General features: G+C 36.1%; 1 protein-coding gene across 3 annotated transcripts; it reads right to left on the bottom strand.

Moving 5' to 3' along the window:
• Positions 1 to 18,001, bottom strand: LOC116874465 (fatty acid-binding protein, adipocyte). 3 transcript variants are annotated; one of them, XM_032869120.1, is made up of 4 exons: positions 3,485 to 3,697; positions 916 to 1,088; positions 304 to 405; positions 1 to 141 (listed from the first exon to the last, which is right to left on the bottom strand). In XM_032869120.1, exons 1-4 carry the CDS (start codon positions 3,555 to 3,557, stop codon positions 91 to 93), a joined length of 399 nt encoding a protein of 132 aa, XP_032725011.1. In that variant the 5' UTR covers positions 3,558 to 3,697; the 3' UTR covers positions 1 to 90. The 3 variants fall into 3 exon arrangements, with proteins under 3 accessions (XP_032725011.1, XP_032725010.1, XP_032725009.1); XM_032869119.1 differs by lacking the exons at positions 916 to 1,088; positions 3,485 to 3,697 and adding exons at positions 14,970 to 15,142; positions 17,831 to 18,001 and having other exon boundaries at positions 76 to 141; XM_032869118.1 differs by lacking the exons at positions 1 to 141; positions 304 to 405; positions 916 to 1,088; positions 3,485 to 3,697 and adding exons at positions 13,628 to 13,841; positions 14,296 to 14,397; positions 14,970 to 15,142; positions 17,831 to 18,000.
• Between the last annotated feature and the right edge of the window lie 1,043 nt (positions 18,002 to 19,044).

Raw genomic sequence — 19,044 nt, 5'->3', positions numbered from 1 at the left:
CAATTTTTAAATCACCGGCCCTGAGGCATATCTTCTTTAAGTCCCAGCATCCTGTTAGTGAACAAGTTTCCACTGATGTAGACACTTCCTTCATACCTTTTCATAAATTCGAGTGCTGACAGTTTTATTCATGATATATTCCTAAAAGCAAAAAGGGATCTATTACAGTTGGTGGATGACAGTTTCAACTTGCTCTGCCCCTTCTTCCCCAGACTCTCAATTCAGGACACACAGCCACTGAGGAACTCGAAAGGCATGCGTCAAACAGGAGTTTCTAAAAAATTCAATTTATTGAAAACTCACCACTACCATTTTTCCATCTATAATTTGTCTTTTGATTGTTGTCTCTTTGCCAAGCCATTTTTGGACATGAATCATTGCACCATTGTTTAATGTTATGATGCTCTGTAAATGCATAAAGGAATCAGTTAGGGATAGCAATTCACTACACTCTGAACTACTGGAGACTAGACGTGTATTTTTTGTTTCTATTTTGACATTCTTTTCCTCCCAAATTCCCCCCTCAGTTCTTATCATAATTTAATATCATCAAACTTGAGAATATCTCAAGATATTATTCAATTAATGCTCTTCTTTTCCAGACAAACAATACTTAAACTGTGTGTGAATGATTGTTCTCTTCTCTATACTCTTTAATACAGTGACAAAGAGAGATCAGAAAAAAAAAAAAAAAAATGTCCAGGTTTTTGGCCCTGTTAACCATCAGCATAATTTGCAAAGGGGTTGGCTTTAGAGCTGTTCAATAGTAATTAACAAAACAAGCCCAAACTGACTTGGTCATTAATCAAGTTAGATATGTATGAACCATGCTCAATGACCTTCTAGGTTTTTTTTGTTTTGTTTTGTTTTGTTTTTTTCCTGGACTGTAGAACACCAGGAAGGCTTAGTGCTCACCTTTACTTGTCGGTTGTCTGCTGTGGTTTCATCAAACTCTTCCCCCAGTTTGAAGGAGATCTCAGTGTTCTTGAAGGAACTTTCTGTTTTGATGTTCACTTCATCCCCATTGGCACTTATACTAATTCTTGGCTTTGCTAACCCCGCCAGGTTCCGGGCTGCTGTGCTCATCCCTGTAAGGCAACATGCCTTCAGAAGACATTTAGGAAGTGCTAACAACCCTTTTGGAAAGCAATTTGAAGAGAATATATTCTTCCGCCGTTCAGGTTTTAGGTAATGTATTGTAATTTCTTCAGTGCTCACTGTGATAGCGGGGTTGAGCCAAACAAGCCCATTCAGACATTTTGAAAAGCTAAATTCACTTTTTGAGGCTATTGTGCCTCACCTAAAATCTTCCAGACTCGTGCTTCATCTAAAATGTGTATCTGTCTGGTACCTTTCAGGGGATCAGACCTCATTCCTTACCTCATGGGGTGTTCTAACAACAGTGCAGAGAGTGTTATTATCCTCATTTTAGAGATGAGTACACAGTGTTCTAGAGACAGAGAGAGGCTTATTCTAGGTGATGTGTCTGTTAATCAGCAGGTTTTCTAATAGTCTTAAGAATCATAGCGACTTAAAAAAATAAAAGCAAAATAAGAAATGTAATTTTCGGAGTACCTAAACTACTCTAAAAGATAATGACTTATAAAGTCCAAGCTCCAGAGTGTCAGGGTGGCTCCATCGGTTAAGCGTCCAACTCCTGATGTCAGCTCAGGTCATGACCTCGGGGTCATAGGATTGAGCAGGGTCCCTGCTCAGGGTGTCTGCTTGGGATTCTCTCCCTCTCTCTCAGGCCCTGCCCTGCTCTCTCATAAATAAATAAGTAAATAAATAAATAAATACATTCCTTAAAAAGGTAATAAAGTCCAAGCTCCTCTCTTATTTGTGGATTACATTCAGATCTGGCCAAGTAAAGAGGTAACTGGCAAACTGCACAATTTGGCTTAGAGCCTGGCCCTGTTGTTCAGGCTGGGGATGTCCCATTGTCAAACTTGATTTGTGTAATGGATAGGCGGAAGAGGTGAGTCCTCTCTCTCAGTATCAATATCGAATGCGATTTTACATTTACATTGTGGAACTGACAAGACACACCTGACTACAAAGAAGCAGGGATACCTGCAGGTCACAAAAGAGAGAAGAGCTGGACTGTTACCTGTGCGGGCTTTGTCACCTGTGAGCTCAAGCGTTATTTCCCTTCTCTAACCTTCAGTTTCCTCAGTAGTGGAAGGTGAATGACCGTGGTACTTGCCTCCTAGGTGTGCTGGGAGATGAAGTGGAAGGACTAACATGGCCAGGGCACACAGTAGGCTTCCAGCTGTTAGTCTCTGCCTAAGCTCAGCTCCCAATCAAAACAGCTCTTGCCATAAGCCCGAAGTTTCTTAGATGGCCCCATATTTAGACTCAAAACAGGAGAGTCTATGAATCCATGAAGAAACAGGGAAACATGTTTCTTATAGCTCCCTGGGAAAGTTAATACTGAGTATGAAAAAGGGACAAATGTTACATTATGCACACAGTGACTTGTTATGCATTGATCATTTCAGCCAAATTTAAAGAAAAAAATTCTTGGCTTTATACACAGTTTATTATTGCAAAGGAGACTTCTTTTAATTAAATATTAAAAATTACTTAACAAATATTAAATAATTACCATTCTTCTAGCATTAGTGAGAACAGTTTAGTTGTTATAGGCCTAAGCCATTGTAATTGATGTTTATTCAACTTGAGTGTAGAGCTAAAGGGTGACAGGGTTTATACTTCTGAGAAATAGCCAATGGTGAGACATTCAATGAGCAAAAATGTTCCATTTCTCCAATAAAAAATTTGAAATTCTTCAAAATATTTTAAAAATATCTCCCCTATATATGAAGGCTTTAAATATTAACCAACTAGAAATTTCATTTGTTGCTATTGTTCTTTTGAAGTCATGACTTAAAACAAACCTTGAAACAAATTTAAATGATAAATTTAATTATAGATATTATTAGTATCTGTAAGTTTGTCTTTTTTTTTTAAAGAATTTATTTATTCGACAGAGATCACAGGTAGGCAGAGAGGCAGGCAGAGAGAGAGGGGGAGGCAGGCTCCCTGCTGAGCAGCGAGCCCGATGCAGGGCTTGATCCCAGGACCCTGGAATCATGACCTGAGCTGAAGGCAGAGGCTTTAACCCACTGAGCCACCCAGGAGCCCCACTATCTGTAAATTGAAGCTAGGAAATGTTGTTAGTTGAAATGATGAAGGTAGAGAGGGCCTAGGATGAAGAAGTATTTTCAAAAAGGATAAATGGACTTAAATATACAGATAATGACTAGAAGGAAGTTTCTGTGAACGTTGTATTCTACGAAGAGACAGTTATAGCTAGTAACCAAAAAAATCAAAAGCAGACACATAAACCTTGTTAATCTTACATGACTATTTCCTAAGATCACAAAAGAGAGAATTGTAGGAAAATTCATTGTAAAATGCAAACCTAACCACATCACAAAATGTATTGTCAGTTTCCAAATCTCGTGATGGTATTTCTTACCCAATTGTTTCATGTATTCCTCAAAGTTTTCACTGGAGATCATCTTCCACGTTCCCAAGAAGGGCTCAATCATGATGGAAAGCTTGCTGAGCAGAGGCACTCACAACCAAAAGCTAAAGGAACTTAGGGAATGCAGGGCTGCCAGTACCTTTATTTAAAAGGCTTCTTCATCATGTGACTTTTCTGCAATGACCAATGGGCAGCAGCAAGACTAAAGATTCTAGGTACCAGCATGACTCATTCTGTTTACCTCCAAATTGAGAAACAGAAAATCAACGTGTAAAGTTGAATTTAAGTCGATGATTATAGCTTCTAGGAAAGAGATTTATACCCCCAAGTCACCTGATAAATATTATTTGTGGAATGGAGACAATTTTCAATACATCAGCCCTTTGAAATTTAAATGCTGAGTCAACTCCGAAGGAATATCCCAACAAATGTCCAATAAACTCCTGACTAAGGTTGTTTTCCCACCTGATAATAGAAGCACATCCTTGCTTGGTCCACCTCAGCTGGTTTTTGTTTGGACAAGTCATGGTTCCAGAGTACATTCTTCATTAAAATATTATCCTCCCCTCCCTTCCTTGCAGGCTTGATGAATTGATATTAATGTAACTGAAATGTCTTCAGTTGCTTGGAGTGAGGTATAGAGTATTATTAATATTATCATTGTTGTTCATCAACAGTAATTGCCCACTGGGAAGAAAAGTAACAATTACCATTGGCTGCTGTTTTGTGACTTAAGCCCTAAAAAGGATGAGGAGCTAATGCTTGGAAAATTCATCTTTTAGGCTCACAAGGTAATCTTGATTATTAAAATACTCCTTGGGGAAAAAAAAAAAGATATCGTGGTGCCTGGGTGGCTCAGTGGGTTGGGCCTCTGCCTTCCGCTCAGGTCATGATCTCAGGTCCTGGGATCGGCCCCTCACTGGGCTCTCTGTTTGGCAGAAAGCCTGCTTCCCCCGCCCCCCTCTCTGCCTGCTGCTCTGCCTACTTGTGATCTCTGTCGAATAAATAAATAAAATAAAATTTAAAAAGGTATCACTTGAAATTGTGAGGGGAAGTTTTAGAGAGAAAAAGGGCATCTTGATATCTGCATTCTAAAAAGGCAAAGGCAGTAAAATTTAAATCTCTCTACAGTGACTTCTGAAATCATCTTCTGTAATGCATATAATATGGGCTTTGCAATTTTGCCTTTACTGAAAAGGATCAGATTCAGAGGCTCGAGATTTATAGCTCAGCTTTGAATTCCAGTTGTGCTCAAGATTTATAGCTCAGCTTTGAATTCCAGTTGTTTTGAAGAAGGCTGGAAAATTAGGCACCAGAAAAAGAATATTCATACGATATTCTGCCTGGGTCAAATATTTTTTCAATTCTGAGAAATACTTACTTAAATCATCTGTTTACGGAAAAAACAAACTTTAAAAAAGGTTGACATTTTGGCACCACAGTGTTATAACTTAAGTGGGATAAAGAATTTCTTTTGATGAAAACACATAGAGACGAAATTTACAATGCTGTATCTTTATAGATGTACTATGTGTGTGTGTGTTGGGGGGGGGGGGTTGGGCAGAACAGAGGAAACGAAAACCCCAGAATCAGTTTCAGGAAACTGAGACCTCTCCCCAAAGTAAGTACCTTAACAGTTGAAAACATACTCAGAGGTGATGTTCAAATAAAGAACAAATGATCAGATCTTGCTTTCCTGGTTCTAGATGTGTATTTACATAGTCTGCTTGAAAGATAGCAAGCCATGATGGCTATATACGTCTGTCAGTGGGCTAAGGTGACATTAGTGTAATCATCCTTGTTCCACTTTCCTTTCCATTGATTGATTCAGAAATCAACCCTGTGGTCCAGAATGCAGTTGTCCCATGAGACAAAAGGGAAAGTAAAACTTCTGGCCTCCATAAAAGTCCCTTGCCCCTAAAAGAAAGAGCCAGAGGGACGCTTTCTCTTTTCCTCTGCACATTTTGCTTTTTTGTATGATATGTAAAACTGCTCCATCCACTGTGTTAACCAATTCAAAGATGAGACCAAAACTGAGGATGGCAGAGTGGAAAGTGGGGAGGAACTAAGACCATTTTATTTCTGGAATTTTGAATATATGGATTAATAAATTTCATTATTATTAGACAACGTATGTCTGAGTTTTTGTTGCTTGCAGCTTAGGCCTTTGTAATTGATACACCTAAGTAAATAGCTTTGCCTACATGATCGATGTGGACTCTCAAAACAACCAAATACATGTATCATATGATATTGGCCTCATACACAGCAACGCCCACATTTCCAGGTTCGACTCAAACATTTCCTTCTCTGGGAAACTGGCTTAGAGCTAATCTATCCCTAGTATGTAATACAATTATACTCCAACAGAAGTGTATTAGGGAACATTTCTCATAGTATTGCAACTAGTAATCTTTCAGCTGTCTTCTGAATTATTTTACAAGTGCATTAAACAAAGAAAACATTTCCTGCTCACCTCCAGATCCCTAAGACAGTGCCTGGTATATTATAGGTGGTCAATGAATGTTTTACGAATGAGTAACAAAATGAATAAGCAGTTTTATTTCATTTTAATTGACAGTTCCCCTCATTACTGATCTTAATCTCTCTGACAGTGACTATAGGCAAGCTTGTAATACACTGTTCTCTCCCAACTTGCTCATATGATAGGTCTTTCATTACAGTCATCAGATGGTGGAGGGATTCTCAGACTCCCTTTGTCTTTGCTCCGTGTCTCATTGTTACCATACAAGTCTCCCTTCTCGACTAATAAAGTGTTCTGCTAGGTCTGCCATTGTTACCACTAGCCTTTGGCCTTTTTCTTTGATTATTAAAACAAAACAAAACAGAACAAAATGAAAAAACACCATTTCCTCAAATAACAGTTTTTCGTTTGAGAATGTTCTTAATTGCTAATCCTAGCAAAGGAACTGGAATACAGTAATTTGTTATAGAACAGTCACACATCTTGTTTTCATGACAGTTACAATGCTTCTTTCTCCATTATCTCATTTTTATATGTTTCTCCAACACCTCACCTTCTATATTAACTCTTTTCTTGTGACATTTTAAAATATTAAGTCATTTTTGATAAGGCTTAATTTTGAGATGCCACATTCTTCCCTGGTGAGGAGTAGTGGTAAAAAGTAAAAATATACTGGCAGCTACAGCAATATTCAGAAGTATGTCTGGTAACTTATTGCTGTACAGATACTGTTTTAGCCGGTGCCACACTAGATTTATTTTTTGTTATAAAATACATGTAACATGAAATCATCTGGACCATTTTTAAATGTGTAGTTCAAGTGGCATTAAATACTATTCACATTGTTGTATAACCATCACCACCATCGTTTCCAGAACTCTTTTCCTCTTGCAAAACTGAAACTCTGTACCTACTAAACAATAACCTGATTGTCCCCTTCTCCCAGCCCCTGGCAACCATTATTCTACTTTCTGTCTCTACAATTTTAGCTGCTCTAAGTACCTCACATAAGTCGAATGATACAGTACTTTTTTTTGTGTGATTGGCATATTTCACTCAGCATAAATTCCCTAAGTTTCATTCATGTTGTACCATGTGTCAGAATTTTCTTCCTTTTTAACTCTTAATATTATTCCATTGTATGTAAATACCATGTCTTGCTTATCCATCTGTCAGTGGACCTTGAATTGCTTCTACATTTAATTATTGTAAATAATGTTGTTATGAATATAGGTACACAAATAGCTCTTTGAGGCCCTGCAGAATTGCTGGATCACATAATTACATTTTTAATTTTTTGAGGAACAACCATACTGTTTTCTATAGTGGGTATATCATTTTACATTCCCATCAATGGTGCACAAGGATTCCAATCTCTCAACATTTTCACCAACATGTTGTTTTGTTTTTAAGATTTATTTATTTATTTTAGAGAGAGCGAGTGGGTGGAGGGGCAGAGGGAGGAGGAGGAAAGAGAGAATTCCAAATACTCTACACTGAGCAAGGAGCTCAATGCAGGCCTTGATCCCAGGACCCCAAGATCATGACCTGAGCTGAGACCAAGATTTGGCTGCCCAACCAACTGAGCCACCCAGGTGTCCCTGGTTTGTTTTTTTTAATAGTTGCCATCTTAATGGATGTGACATGATATCTCAATGTAATTTTGATTTGCATAAACACTACTGATTGGTGGTGTTGAACATCTTTTCATGTACTTATTGGACATTTGTATATCTTCTTTGGAAAAATGTCTTTTCAAATCCTTTGCCCATTTTTGAATCAAGTTGCTTGTTTTATTTGTTATTGAGTTTTAGGAGCTCTCACTATATTCTATATATTAATTCCTTATCAGACATATGATTTGTAAATATTTTCTCCCAGTCTGTGAGTTAAGTTTTTACTCTGTTAATAGTATGTATCAACACAATAGATAAACACAGACTTTTAATTTTCATGAAGTCAGATTTGTCTATTTTTTCTTTTGTTGTCTGTGCCATTGGTTTCATGTTCAAGAAATCATTGCCAAATGCAGTGTCATGAAGTTTTACCCTGTTTTCTTCTAAGAATTTTATAGTTTAAGGTCTCATATTTAGGTCATGGACCATTTAAGTTCATTTTTGCATAAGGTGTTAAGTAAGGGTCCAACTTCATTCTTTTGCATGTGATATCTTTTCCAGCACCCTCTGTTGAATACCATCCTTTACCCTTTGATGGGTACATTCACTGAAAATTATCTGACAGTGTATGTGAGGGTCTATTTCTGAACTTTCTATTTATTCCATTAGTCTATATGTCTATTGTTATACCAGTACTACACTGTTTTGATTATAGTAGGTTTGTAGCAAGTTTTGAAATCAGGAAGTGTGAGTAAACCAGCTTTGTTCTTCTTCTTCTTCAGGATTTGGCTCCTTGTGGTCTCTAGATTCCATATGAATTTTAGAATGGGTTTTCTATTTCTGCAAAAAAAAATGTCATTGGGATTTTGATAGGGATTCCATTAAATCTGTGGATAGCTCTGGGTAATACTAACATCTTAACAATATTAAGTCTTCCAATCTATGAACATGGGATATCCTTCCATTTATTTATGTCTTTTAAAGATTTCTTTTAGAAATGTTTTGTAGTTTTTATTGTAGGAATGTTTACCAAAAGTTAATTCCCTTAATTAAGTTAATCCTTACATATTTTATTCTTTTGCTGCTATTTTAATGGAGATGTTTTCTTAATTTACTTCTCAGGTTGTTCATCATTAGTGCATAGGGACACACCATTTTTTGTGTGTGATGTTGTATCCTACTGCTTCGCCGAATTCATTTATTCTAATAGGTTTTTTCAGGTGGGTGGAATCGCTAGGGTTTTCTTCATGTAAGATCATACCATCTGGGAACAGAAATAATTTTACTTCTTCTTTTTCAGCTTGAATATCTTTTTTTTTTTTTTTTTTTTTTTTTTTGCCTAATTACTCTGACTAGTACTTCCAGTAACATAGTAAATAGAAATAGAAGAAGCTGACACCTCTGTCTCATTCCTGGTTATAGAGGAAGAGCTTTTAGTTTTCACTATTGAGTTTAATATTCAATGAGGAGTTTTCATACTTGATTTTTGTTATGTTAAGATAGTATCCTACTATTCCTAGTCCATTGAATGTTTTTACATGGAAGAGTACTGAATTTTGTCAAATGCCTTCCCGGAATCACTTGAGGTGATCATAGAGTTCTTCCCCCTTCCTGTGATAATGCAGTATATTACATTGACTGCTGTATGTTGAACTATGCTTGCATTCCCAGAATAAATTCCAATTAGTCATGGTGTATAATCCCTTTAATATGCTGCTGAATTCTGTTTGCTAGAATTTTGTTAAGTATTTTTGCCTCAAAATTTACGTGGGATATTGCTCTCTAATTTTTTTCAAATATCTTGGTCTGAATTTGGTATCTGGGTAACATGGTTTTACAAAATGAATTAGAGAGTCTTCCTTTGTCTTCAGGTTTTTGCTTTTGTTTTTGTTGTTGTTGTTGTTGTTTTGTCTGTTTGTTTTGAAGAGTTTGAGAAGGATTGGCATTAGTTCTTCTTTAATTTGGCAGAGTTCACCAGGTGAACAATTAGCCTCCAGGACTTTTTTTTTTTTTTTTTAAGATTTTATTTATTTATTTGACAGACAGAGATCACAAGTAGGCAGAGAAGCAGGCAGAGATAGAGGAGGAAGCAGGCTCCCTGCCAAGCAGAGAGCCTGATGCGGGGCTCGATCCCAGGATTCTGGGATCATGACCCAAGCCGAAGGCAGAGGCTTTAACCCACTGGGCCATCCAGGCGCCCCCAGCACTTTTCTTTATCAGATATTTTGTTACAGACTCAGTCCCTTTATTAGTTACAGGTCTATTCAGATTTCCTATTTCTTCATGGACTAGTCTTAGTAGGTTTTGTATTTCCAGGAATTTGTTCATTTCATCTAGGTTATCCAATTTGTTGGTATACAGTAGTGTTCTCTAATCTTTTCTATTTCTGTAGAATCAGTAGTAATGTCTCTAGTTTCATTTTGATTTTAGTAATTTGAGTCTTCTGTCTTTTTTTTCTTAGTCCAGCTAGCTAAATTTTGTTGCTCTTTTGAAAAACCAGATTTTGGTTTGGTTTATTTTCCTCTCTTGTTTTTCTATTTCCTATTTCATTCATTTGCTCTGATCTTTATTACCTCCTCCTGCTAGCTTTGGGATCATTTTTTTCTTGTTTTTCAAGTTTCTTATTCAACATCTCACTAACTAGAGAGATGGTCATTAACAAGCTATCCAAGTGCTGTGCCTCACTCCTTCACCAGCCATTTCCTGTACCCATACAGTCTGGCTAGGAGTGCTAATAAATACATTGCTTAAGAACAAGACCCCAAAGATTTAAAAAACAAAACAAAACAAAACAAAACAACCCCACTACCTGACAGCCATCTTGTAGGTTTGCGCGTTCCAACTCAAGACTTCACAATCTATTTTTCCCTTCATCAGCAATGCACCTGAGAAATAACTTTCACAAGTGCTCTTGAGTAATTTTCATGTACAAGTGATAACCTCTTTCTCTCCCATTCAAGAAAGCAAATAGAACAGTTTGAGGAAAAAAAAAATAATACTTTACAAGTTAATGCTGAATTTAAGTAAGTAATTTATTTTTAAAAGTAAAATAATTTTTATTTTTTATTTATATTTTTTTATTTTTTATTTTTTTATTTTTATTTATTTTATTTTTTAAAAGTAAAATAATTCATAAATTTTTTTACTTATTATGGGTGGTAACTTATTTTGACCTACCACACAACGGTTCAAGTCACAGTAATACCTTGGGTGAAAATCACTATTCTAAGCAGGCTAGGTCACCTGTTCAAAACTGAGGCATAATTTTCAAAGAAAAATTTAAGTCCGTAATGCTTTGGGCTTTGGAAGAAGTATTTCTAAGTCAGAAATTTTAGTTTAATGATGGTCGTGGTGGGAATTGGAGAAAAGAAAGGATATGCTGGCCTATCGTGTTGTCTGAGTCTCACGGTTTCCAAAGACTAAGTGAATAGCTTTTGAACCTTTCATATCCACTTCAAGATATAGATTGACTCTATATCCACACATCTGTTTTTCTGAGAAGTATCCTCTTGATCCTATCTCTCTTCCTTTAAGTGTAGAATTATCTCTATGTTTATATATATATATATATATATGTGTGTGTGTGTGTGTGTATGTATATATATATATATATATATGTGTGTGTGTGTATATATATACGTATGTGTGTGTGTGTGTATATATATATATATATAATGTCAGACAATGGAAAATTCTTTGAGCTTCAAAGAAGTCCCAGGCAGGATAAATTTGAGAACTGATACTCAAGGTTTTCTATTGTGTCTATGGCCTTAGTTTTATGAAAATATAGAAGGAAGAAATCAACTTATCTAGCAAATTTACATTGGACTGGATCTTCTTACTCTATGCTTCCATACCATCTGAAAAATAAGAATTAAACTTGAAGAGGAAATTTTCAAAAATAACTAGATCCACAAATACACATAATTAGAAGTGGCACCAAATGCAACTTTGTGAAGGAAGCATTAAGGGATGAAGAAGTTTCAGGATGAGGGAAGGGAGAATTCTAGACAGAAAGAAGTAGAACACACATGCAACTAGAGGCAAAAAAAAAAAAAAAAAGAAAGAAAGAAAAGAAAAGAAAGAAAATTGCTTGGTATGATTGAAGCAAGAAGTATAAAGACAGGAGCAATGATAAAACCAGAGAGATGAGAAAAGGCAAGCATAAGACAAATATGAATGCCATGTGTGGAGATTGGACCTTCTCTGGCTACAATGGGTGTTACTTAAAGGTTTTCATCAGTGTACGTCCAGGTCAAATTTTTATTGTGTAACTATCATTTATGAAGTCTACAGGGCTTGGAAAAGAGAAGAGAGAATGGAGAGTAAAAGGGGGAGATTTATTAGGAGAGCCCTAAAGTAACTTAAAAAAATGTTTGATGGTATTGGCAATGGGAATGAGAAAAGCAAACATTAAAGAAATTTTAATAGATGATTTTTTAAAAATAAAGTAGATGCTGTAGAGTGAAGAAGAAGACATAGTCAATGATGATTTTAAGATTTATGGAATGAGCAATTAGGCAAAACATCCTGACATTCACTGAGCTTTGGAAAATAGGATGCTGAACAACTTTGAGGGAGTGGGTGGAAGGTGGCAGCAATAACAAGTTAGTGTAGAACATGTTGGGTTGAGGTGGCTGGGACATCCACTTGGTCGCCTTCAAGTCTTTCTTTTTTCTAAGTCTCCCTTATCCTTGGATAATCTTATCACCATTTATGAATTAAATTACCACTGGGATACTGATGACTCCTAAATGTATATCCCAGCCACTGTTGCTTTCTTGAATTTCAGATTTTATGTCTATTCCTTATTTAGCTTTATACACTTAAACTCTAAACCTCCGTTTCCTCATCTCTGAACAGGAATACTAAAATCTCCTTATTAGGATTATTTTGATGATAAATGAAGTAAAGCATGCAAAGTGCCTGGGATGGAAGTAAGTGCTTAATAAGTATTGGTTCATTAAGAATTGTCCTAATCAGTCCCTAAAAGTCTTCTCTTTCGGAGTTCTTCAGTCTTCCAGCTAGCCCAAAGTGAAAGTATGACTCTCTGTTTTTGCAAAGAAGGTAAATTCTTATGAATAGGATCTTATTTCATCTCTTCTGACCTTTTCATATATTGGTGTTGTGCATAAAATAACTATTCAGAAAATAGTGGACTTATTTTTAAAGGAAGCATAACAAGCAGAATTATAGCAATTGCAGCACACTAACAGACTTCGGCTAACTATAAAATACAAGTATATAGTTTAGAAATTTTAATCTATGTGTGTGGAACTCCAGTAATTTCTAGAGTAGCTTCAGAGTTTCCACAAAAGGCAGAGGAATCCTCTTTCTCTAACACACACACACACACACACACACACACACACACACACTCCTCCATTTGGGAAGCCTGCTTATCATTTTTGTCAGTTTTTTTTTTTTTTTTAATTTGGGATTCCATGGAGATTTTATTTGAATAAAAAGTTCTGGAACATACTCAATATTTTCCTTAATAAAAAAGTTCCCTAGTAGAAATAAAAATTTTGGAAACCACTATAAAGAACATTTTCATCATTACTCATTAAAAGCTGTTCTTTTCTGGAAAGAACATTATGGGATTATTTGCACTTAATTTTTGAGAGATTCCAGTGATAGCTTGGTTTACCAATAATTTTTCAGACTAAAATTTATGGTTCTGCAACAATGTATTGCTGCTCCTTTTCTCAGTGCTCCAGGACAGGGAGGTGTGAAATGGCAGGATTCGGCCCAGCTGGCTGCGGGCCACTCCACTACATTTAAAACTACCTTAGGTCTGTGAGAGATAGTTACTTGACTGTAAACATGCTTCGGGAGGACTGCATATTCAGTAATGACAAATTTATCATCTCTTACCTAAGACAGTGGAAAATTCATGAATATTTATTTTTTGCCTTGGATTACCATGAAAAATCATATGACTTCCATGAGAAATAAAACAAAAACACAGATTTCTATTTCCTTCATTGGATTATGAGTAAGAAATGATCCAGCACAATAAATCATTACATTGCCTTCTAAATCTAAAAAGTTTTATTTAACGAACACATCCACATTGAATAAAATCAGTTTGGGGTAAATTAGTTGCTTGCTAATTAGTAGAAAATAACAATATATGTTTGGACAATATATCCAATGGAAGTTCAATGCAAACTTCAGCTCGATGTTCCTTGAATTATGCTCTCTCATAAATTCTGGTAGAAGTAACACCTTTCATGACACATTCCTAGACACACAAAAAAATTTCTTGGTCAAACACAGGACTAAATCATGGGTTATTTATTGTCTCCTTTAATATTGGGAAGGAAAGTGTTTATTTGAAAATATTCATTCTGGTATCCTATATATACTTGATATTATAGTAAGTTAGGGAGATATAAAGACCTGAGAAAACACAAGGAGCTTTATAATGTATAAGGTGAGTGAGAAATATAACCAGAAATGCATCATTCCATAAGGTGTGTGCTGAGAGCAGTAACAGAATGCTTCTTGGGGGACAGCACACCTTGACTGAACATAAAAACATGAAGGGCAATTGCCAGAGTGAAACCATAATCCCAATGGAATCATCTTTTTTGTTCTGTGTAAGCAGGCATGACTGTCTGTTTCTTTAGGTAGAATAGTGATTATAAGGTGACCTAGCAGTAGAGTCTAGAATTAAGCAACTAGAAGAAACTCACCACCACCAGTTTATCGTCCACTCGTTTTCTTTTTATGGTGGTTGATTTCCCATCCCACTTCTGCACCTGTACCAGGACACCTCCATCTAAGGTTATAATGCTCTGTGAACACAATAAAGAATGATTACCACTGATACGTGGTAGAGGAAAACAAAATAAAAAATACATCACCTTTGAATGAAGGAATATTTTGAGGTCATTAGTCATTCTAAATTGTAAGGATATACTAAAACAAAAAAAAATGAGCGTCAAAAACAATAGCATACAAAGAATACATTTTGATCAGAATATTATACAGAAACACATACTTGAAATAATACTATAAAATATAGATAATAAATTTATGTTGAGATGATAATCTTATAGGTAGTTTTTCTGTTTTTGCTTCCACTCTTTCATAAACATTCTCTAATGTTGTTATTTTAATTCACTTCAAATCTATATATTGCATGACAAATTGTATTAATCACTTTTATAAAAGAATAAAGACAACTTTTAGGAAGGAGAAGATTCACCAACTAAATATCAAAGTCAACATGGTTTAAATCTAGGAAGTCAGGGATCTTTGACCTGTGATAGTATAGTTTCCCCTCCTTTTATACAAAATGGCTTCTTATGGGCAGCAGTCTTCTAGAAACCATGTTTTTATTCTGCTCCAGTTCCTTCTTCCTCACCTTGACTTTTCTGTCATCTGCAGTAACTTCCTCAAATTCCTGGCCCAGTTTGAAGGAAATCTCAGTGTTTTTAAAGGTGCTTTCTGATTTAATGGTGATCACATCCCCATTCACACTGATGATCATGTTGGGTTTGGCCATGCCAGCCACTTTTCTAGTGGCAAAGCCCACGCCTACAGTTGGAAAAAGAAAAAACAAAATGTCAAGTTCACAATTTTCCTCCACATGTTTAATGAAGTCAGAGCTGCAGTTTGTGTGTGTGTTTGTGTGTGTGTGTAGGTGGGTTAGTGTGTATAGGTGGGTGTGTGTGCATAAAAGGAAAAAAGACGCCAGTGAGTTTCGTAAAAAGCCTCATAAAATAACAGCTCCAAGTAAGTAAGGCAGGCTAATATTAAAAGAAACCCATGGCATGATTAAGTGTAGGTCTATCTAAATTTCTTCTTCTGGGTTTCAGATACAACTCCATAGAAGACACATCATTAATCTTGAAAAAGATTAAGACTTCTGGAATATAAGTCTTCTGGAATATATATATATATATACACACACACACACACACACACACACATATACATATACATACACACACACACATACATACATATATATATATATATATCTTAAACCAACTGGCCATCTCAATCATTAGGGCAGCAACTATCATTTTACTCAACTCATGAAACACTTGGATCACCTCGACCTTTCCTTTTTAGAAAACAAAAATCCATAGTCAAAGACAGAATTCTCAGTAGGATTTTGAAAATGAATATAGAGTTACTCCATTTAAAAAAATAATCTGGGTATACAAAAGTCACACTTCATGGCATGTTTTGCCAAGTCCTATTTTCCTGGCTTTTCCAAATCACTACAAAATGAAGATTTTGATTAATTTCACCAAAAGGCACAATTTTAAAGAATCACTATTTTAGTAAGTTTCAAATTCAATACTTTGGTTCTCAGTCACCTCAGCTGCAAACCCCTCTTTTAAAAAAGGAAATTTTGGGGATGTAAGTACCGGAAAGGATGAACAATTTACAACTTAATGTAGACAGTGCGAACTCGCTGTCACTGTGTGTATTATACAGAATTTGTGACAGTTGTGGATGTGTTGAATTTTTTAACACATGTATATAAGTATATAAGCCTCAGCTACTTATTTTATTAAAGTCTACTTATCTGTACCAAAGGTTAGATATAGGGGGTACGAGGGAGAGACATACTGTACAAGCAAGTCATGCTGAGGCTCTTTTTTAGCTCCCTGTCTGGAAAATGGCTGCAGGTGGAAAGATACATCGCTTCATCAAATCTTGGCTCTGTTACAAAATATAACTTCACATACATGGAGTGAGTCAATATAATGAATAGATGCAACATCAAGTATAATTCCAGACTGGCTGACCTTGGGAAAAATTACATTCTCCACAGTCCTTCTCTGACTGGCAAAACTAATACCTGCTTCCTGATCATCAGTCAGAACAACTAATTCCAGCAGCTATCTTAATGTCTTTCATTATCACCAGTGCTTTATAATTTAAAACATAGTGGCATAAGAATTTAAAGATACATGTTAAAAGTGTAAAATGTTCCTAAGAATCAAGAGCAAAATAGTCTCAAATCCTGACATTTCTGTATCAGCACATATGTATTATTTTATTGAATCATGACTAGTCGATAGTCTAAAAAGTTAGATCTCACTTATGCTGAAGTCCCTAAATGCCCTCCTGTCTATAAACAAGGAAAATAGCAGTACTTACAGAAGAGGGAAAAAATATATACTATGTGATTTAGGGAAAGGTGAAGTCTTAAGACAGATTAAATCCTAACCCCTGTAAGAACAACCCCCCCCCAAATTGCTACCCCTGGATACCACCCTATCATTCATAGAGGTGTGAGGAAGAGGGGTTTCCAAGGTAGAAGCTGTCTCAGTGAAAACCAGTCCTCACCCCCTTGCTTCACCACAGTGATTATCCACAGAATGTTCACACAACACAATGGCAATACTAGCAGAATCTAGAAGCCCGAAAGCTTCCATTATCAAGTAGGAATTATGTTATGGATAGAACATTGTCCTTTTGACTTGATAATCCTATGGCATCCCATGTAATTCCTAGTCAAAAGAAATATTTAACCCCTTAAAGTGACATATTTCCTGAAATTGAGATTTTTGCTCCGATAAAACAACCATACATTTTAACAGATTGACAGTTGAGAAAATAAAATAATCAATAGATGTTTACTCTAAAATTACATTAAAAAGAGAAATACAGGGCGCCTGGGTGGCTCAGTGGGTTAAAGCCTCTGCCTTCAGCTCAGGTCATGATCCCAGGGTCCTGGGATTGAGCCCCACATGGGGCTCTCTGCTCAGCAGGGAGCCTCCTTTCCTTCCTCTCTCTCTGCCTCTCTGACTACTTGTGATCTCTGTCAAATAAATAAATAAAAATCTTAAAAAAAAAAAAAGAAATACAGTGCTTTCAGCTTCAAATAGAAATTACTGACTCCTAGGAAATAAATATAGTCTTATTTATTTTATATGCAAGAGAGAATGAGCAACAGGCAAAGAGCCAAGTAAAACAAAGGTACCCCAGTTTAGCAGTGAAATAAAATCTTATCATTTCTGTGGACCATAAAAATTCTAGTCAGACCCTTTTTCATATTGGCTCACCTATAGGAAAGCATCAGTTGTGACTTTGGTCTCGAAAGTTTCTCCAGACAAATGATTCTCACTTGCTATTTTTATAGCCTCTGTATAGAAAGCAGCATTTCCTATCTGGCTAATACTTCCAGAATGAAAAGCAGCCATAAACCTTCTTCCCCCAGAGAAAAAGGTATAAATCCAGTCACCCCACAACAGAGTTTCTTACCCACTTCTTTCATGTAATCATCAAAGTTTTCACTGGAGGTAAGTTTCCAGGTACCCACAAAGGCATCACACATTTTATGAACTTTCTAGGATTATCTTCAAGATGAGGAAAAAAGCTGTAGCTCTCAGGAAGGTGCTATGACCTTCTTGAATCCAAATAACTTCCTTTTAAAGATGCCCAGATCATGTGATCTTAGGAATAACCAATTGGGGATGGTATCAGATCATTTCCTTCATTACCAGCCTCTGCAATTTTTCCTCTGAGTCATGTTTTTAACAGAAATTTCTCAACTTTGATTCTCTCTGGCAAATGGTCAGACTTAGAGTACAAATTATTTTTCAGCGTTCAAAACATATTTTCAGCATTCCTATTTTGACTTTACTGCCCAGTGCATTGAATTTGTACCTACTATTTCCATACATATTTATTCCAGTGTAGAGTAAGATAATTATCCTTGGATGAACCTTGACTCTCTTTTCTGGAGTTTCTATTAACATTGCAGTTATGTGGTTCTTTGGAATTGAGGAACATAAGAATTATTTTACGGACTCTTCAGTAATTGCAAAGGCTCTTTGGGACAGCACTGTCTTGGGAATTATTTGCCAACTAAAACAAAATAAATAATGGCATCTTAAAGTACCTTGGTTTTCCCATTTCAAATGTTGTGCATGAGTGAAAAGGAAATTATCCATCAGGAATCTGTCAGTTTAGTTAGTAATGATTTAATCTCATTCTTTCCATCCCTTTAATGAGAACATGGTATTTATTTCCATAGTATTGTGGCCTTAAAAAAATAAGCCCCCTTCCAAAATATGCTCCTCATACTGAGCAAATCCATCCAGATCCTGAACTATGTTATTAGGAGCTCAAAATTTATCCAGAGCTAAATGGTGTTGCTTTATTTGAAAATGATCAGTGGTGGTGGCCACACACTATCAAAATTTTATTTCCTTCTTTTACATAGTGAATAATTCATGAGATTACTTTCTTAAAGTATTCCTGTCTTTCAGTCGCCTCCTACCCCACACCAGAACAACTGAAGATGTTCATATGTGCATCGAACTGCCATGAACATATACAGATTTTAGAAAAGAAAAAAGCAATAAAAATACTCTATCGTGACGAATCCCTACACTGTATACCTCTCTGAGTAGCAGCTGCGGCACACACGATTGATTCACAGACTCCTGTAGGTATCCTGAGGGCTCCCCAGA

Source organism: Lontra canadensis, unplaced genomic scaffold (genome assembly GCF_010015895.1).
Source record: "Lontra canadensis isolate GAN:19392208 unplaced genomic scaffold, GSC_riverotter_1.0 scaffold37, whole genome shotgun sequence".
Classification (NCBI taxonomy): Eukaryota; Metazoa; Chordata; class Mammalia; order Carnivora; family Mustelidae; genus Lontra; species Lontra canadensis.
This window is presented reverse-complemented; position numbering and strand designations above follow the sequence as displayed.

Bases quoted from the DNA above. Each gene is read 5' to 3' on its own strand.
- LOC116874465 (XM_032869119.1), bottom strand. From the start codon at position 17,903: ATGTGTGATGCCTTTGTGGGTACCTGGAAACTTACCTCCAGTGAAAAC. The intron at 15,143-17,830 runs GTAAGAAACTCT...TTCCAACTGTAG, and splicing joins TGATTACATGAAAGAAGTGG to GCGTGGGCTTTGCCACTAGA. The intron at 142-303 runs GTGAGTTTTCAA...TTTTGCTTTTAG, and splicing joins TAGATGGAAAAATGGTAGTG to GAATATATCATGAATAAAAC.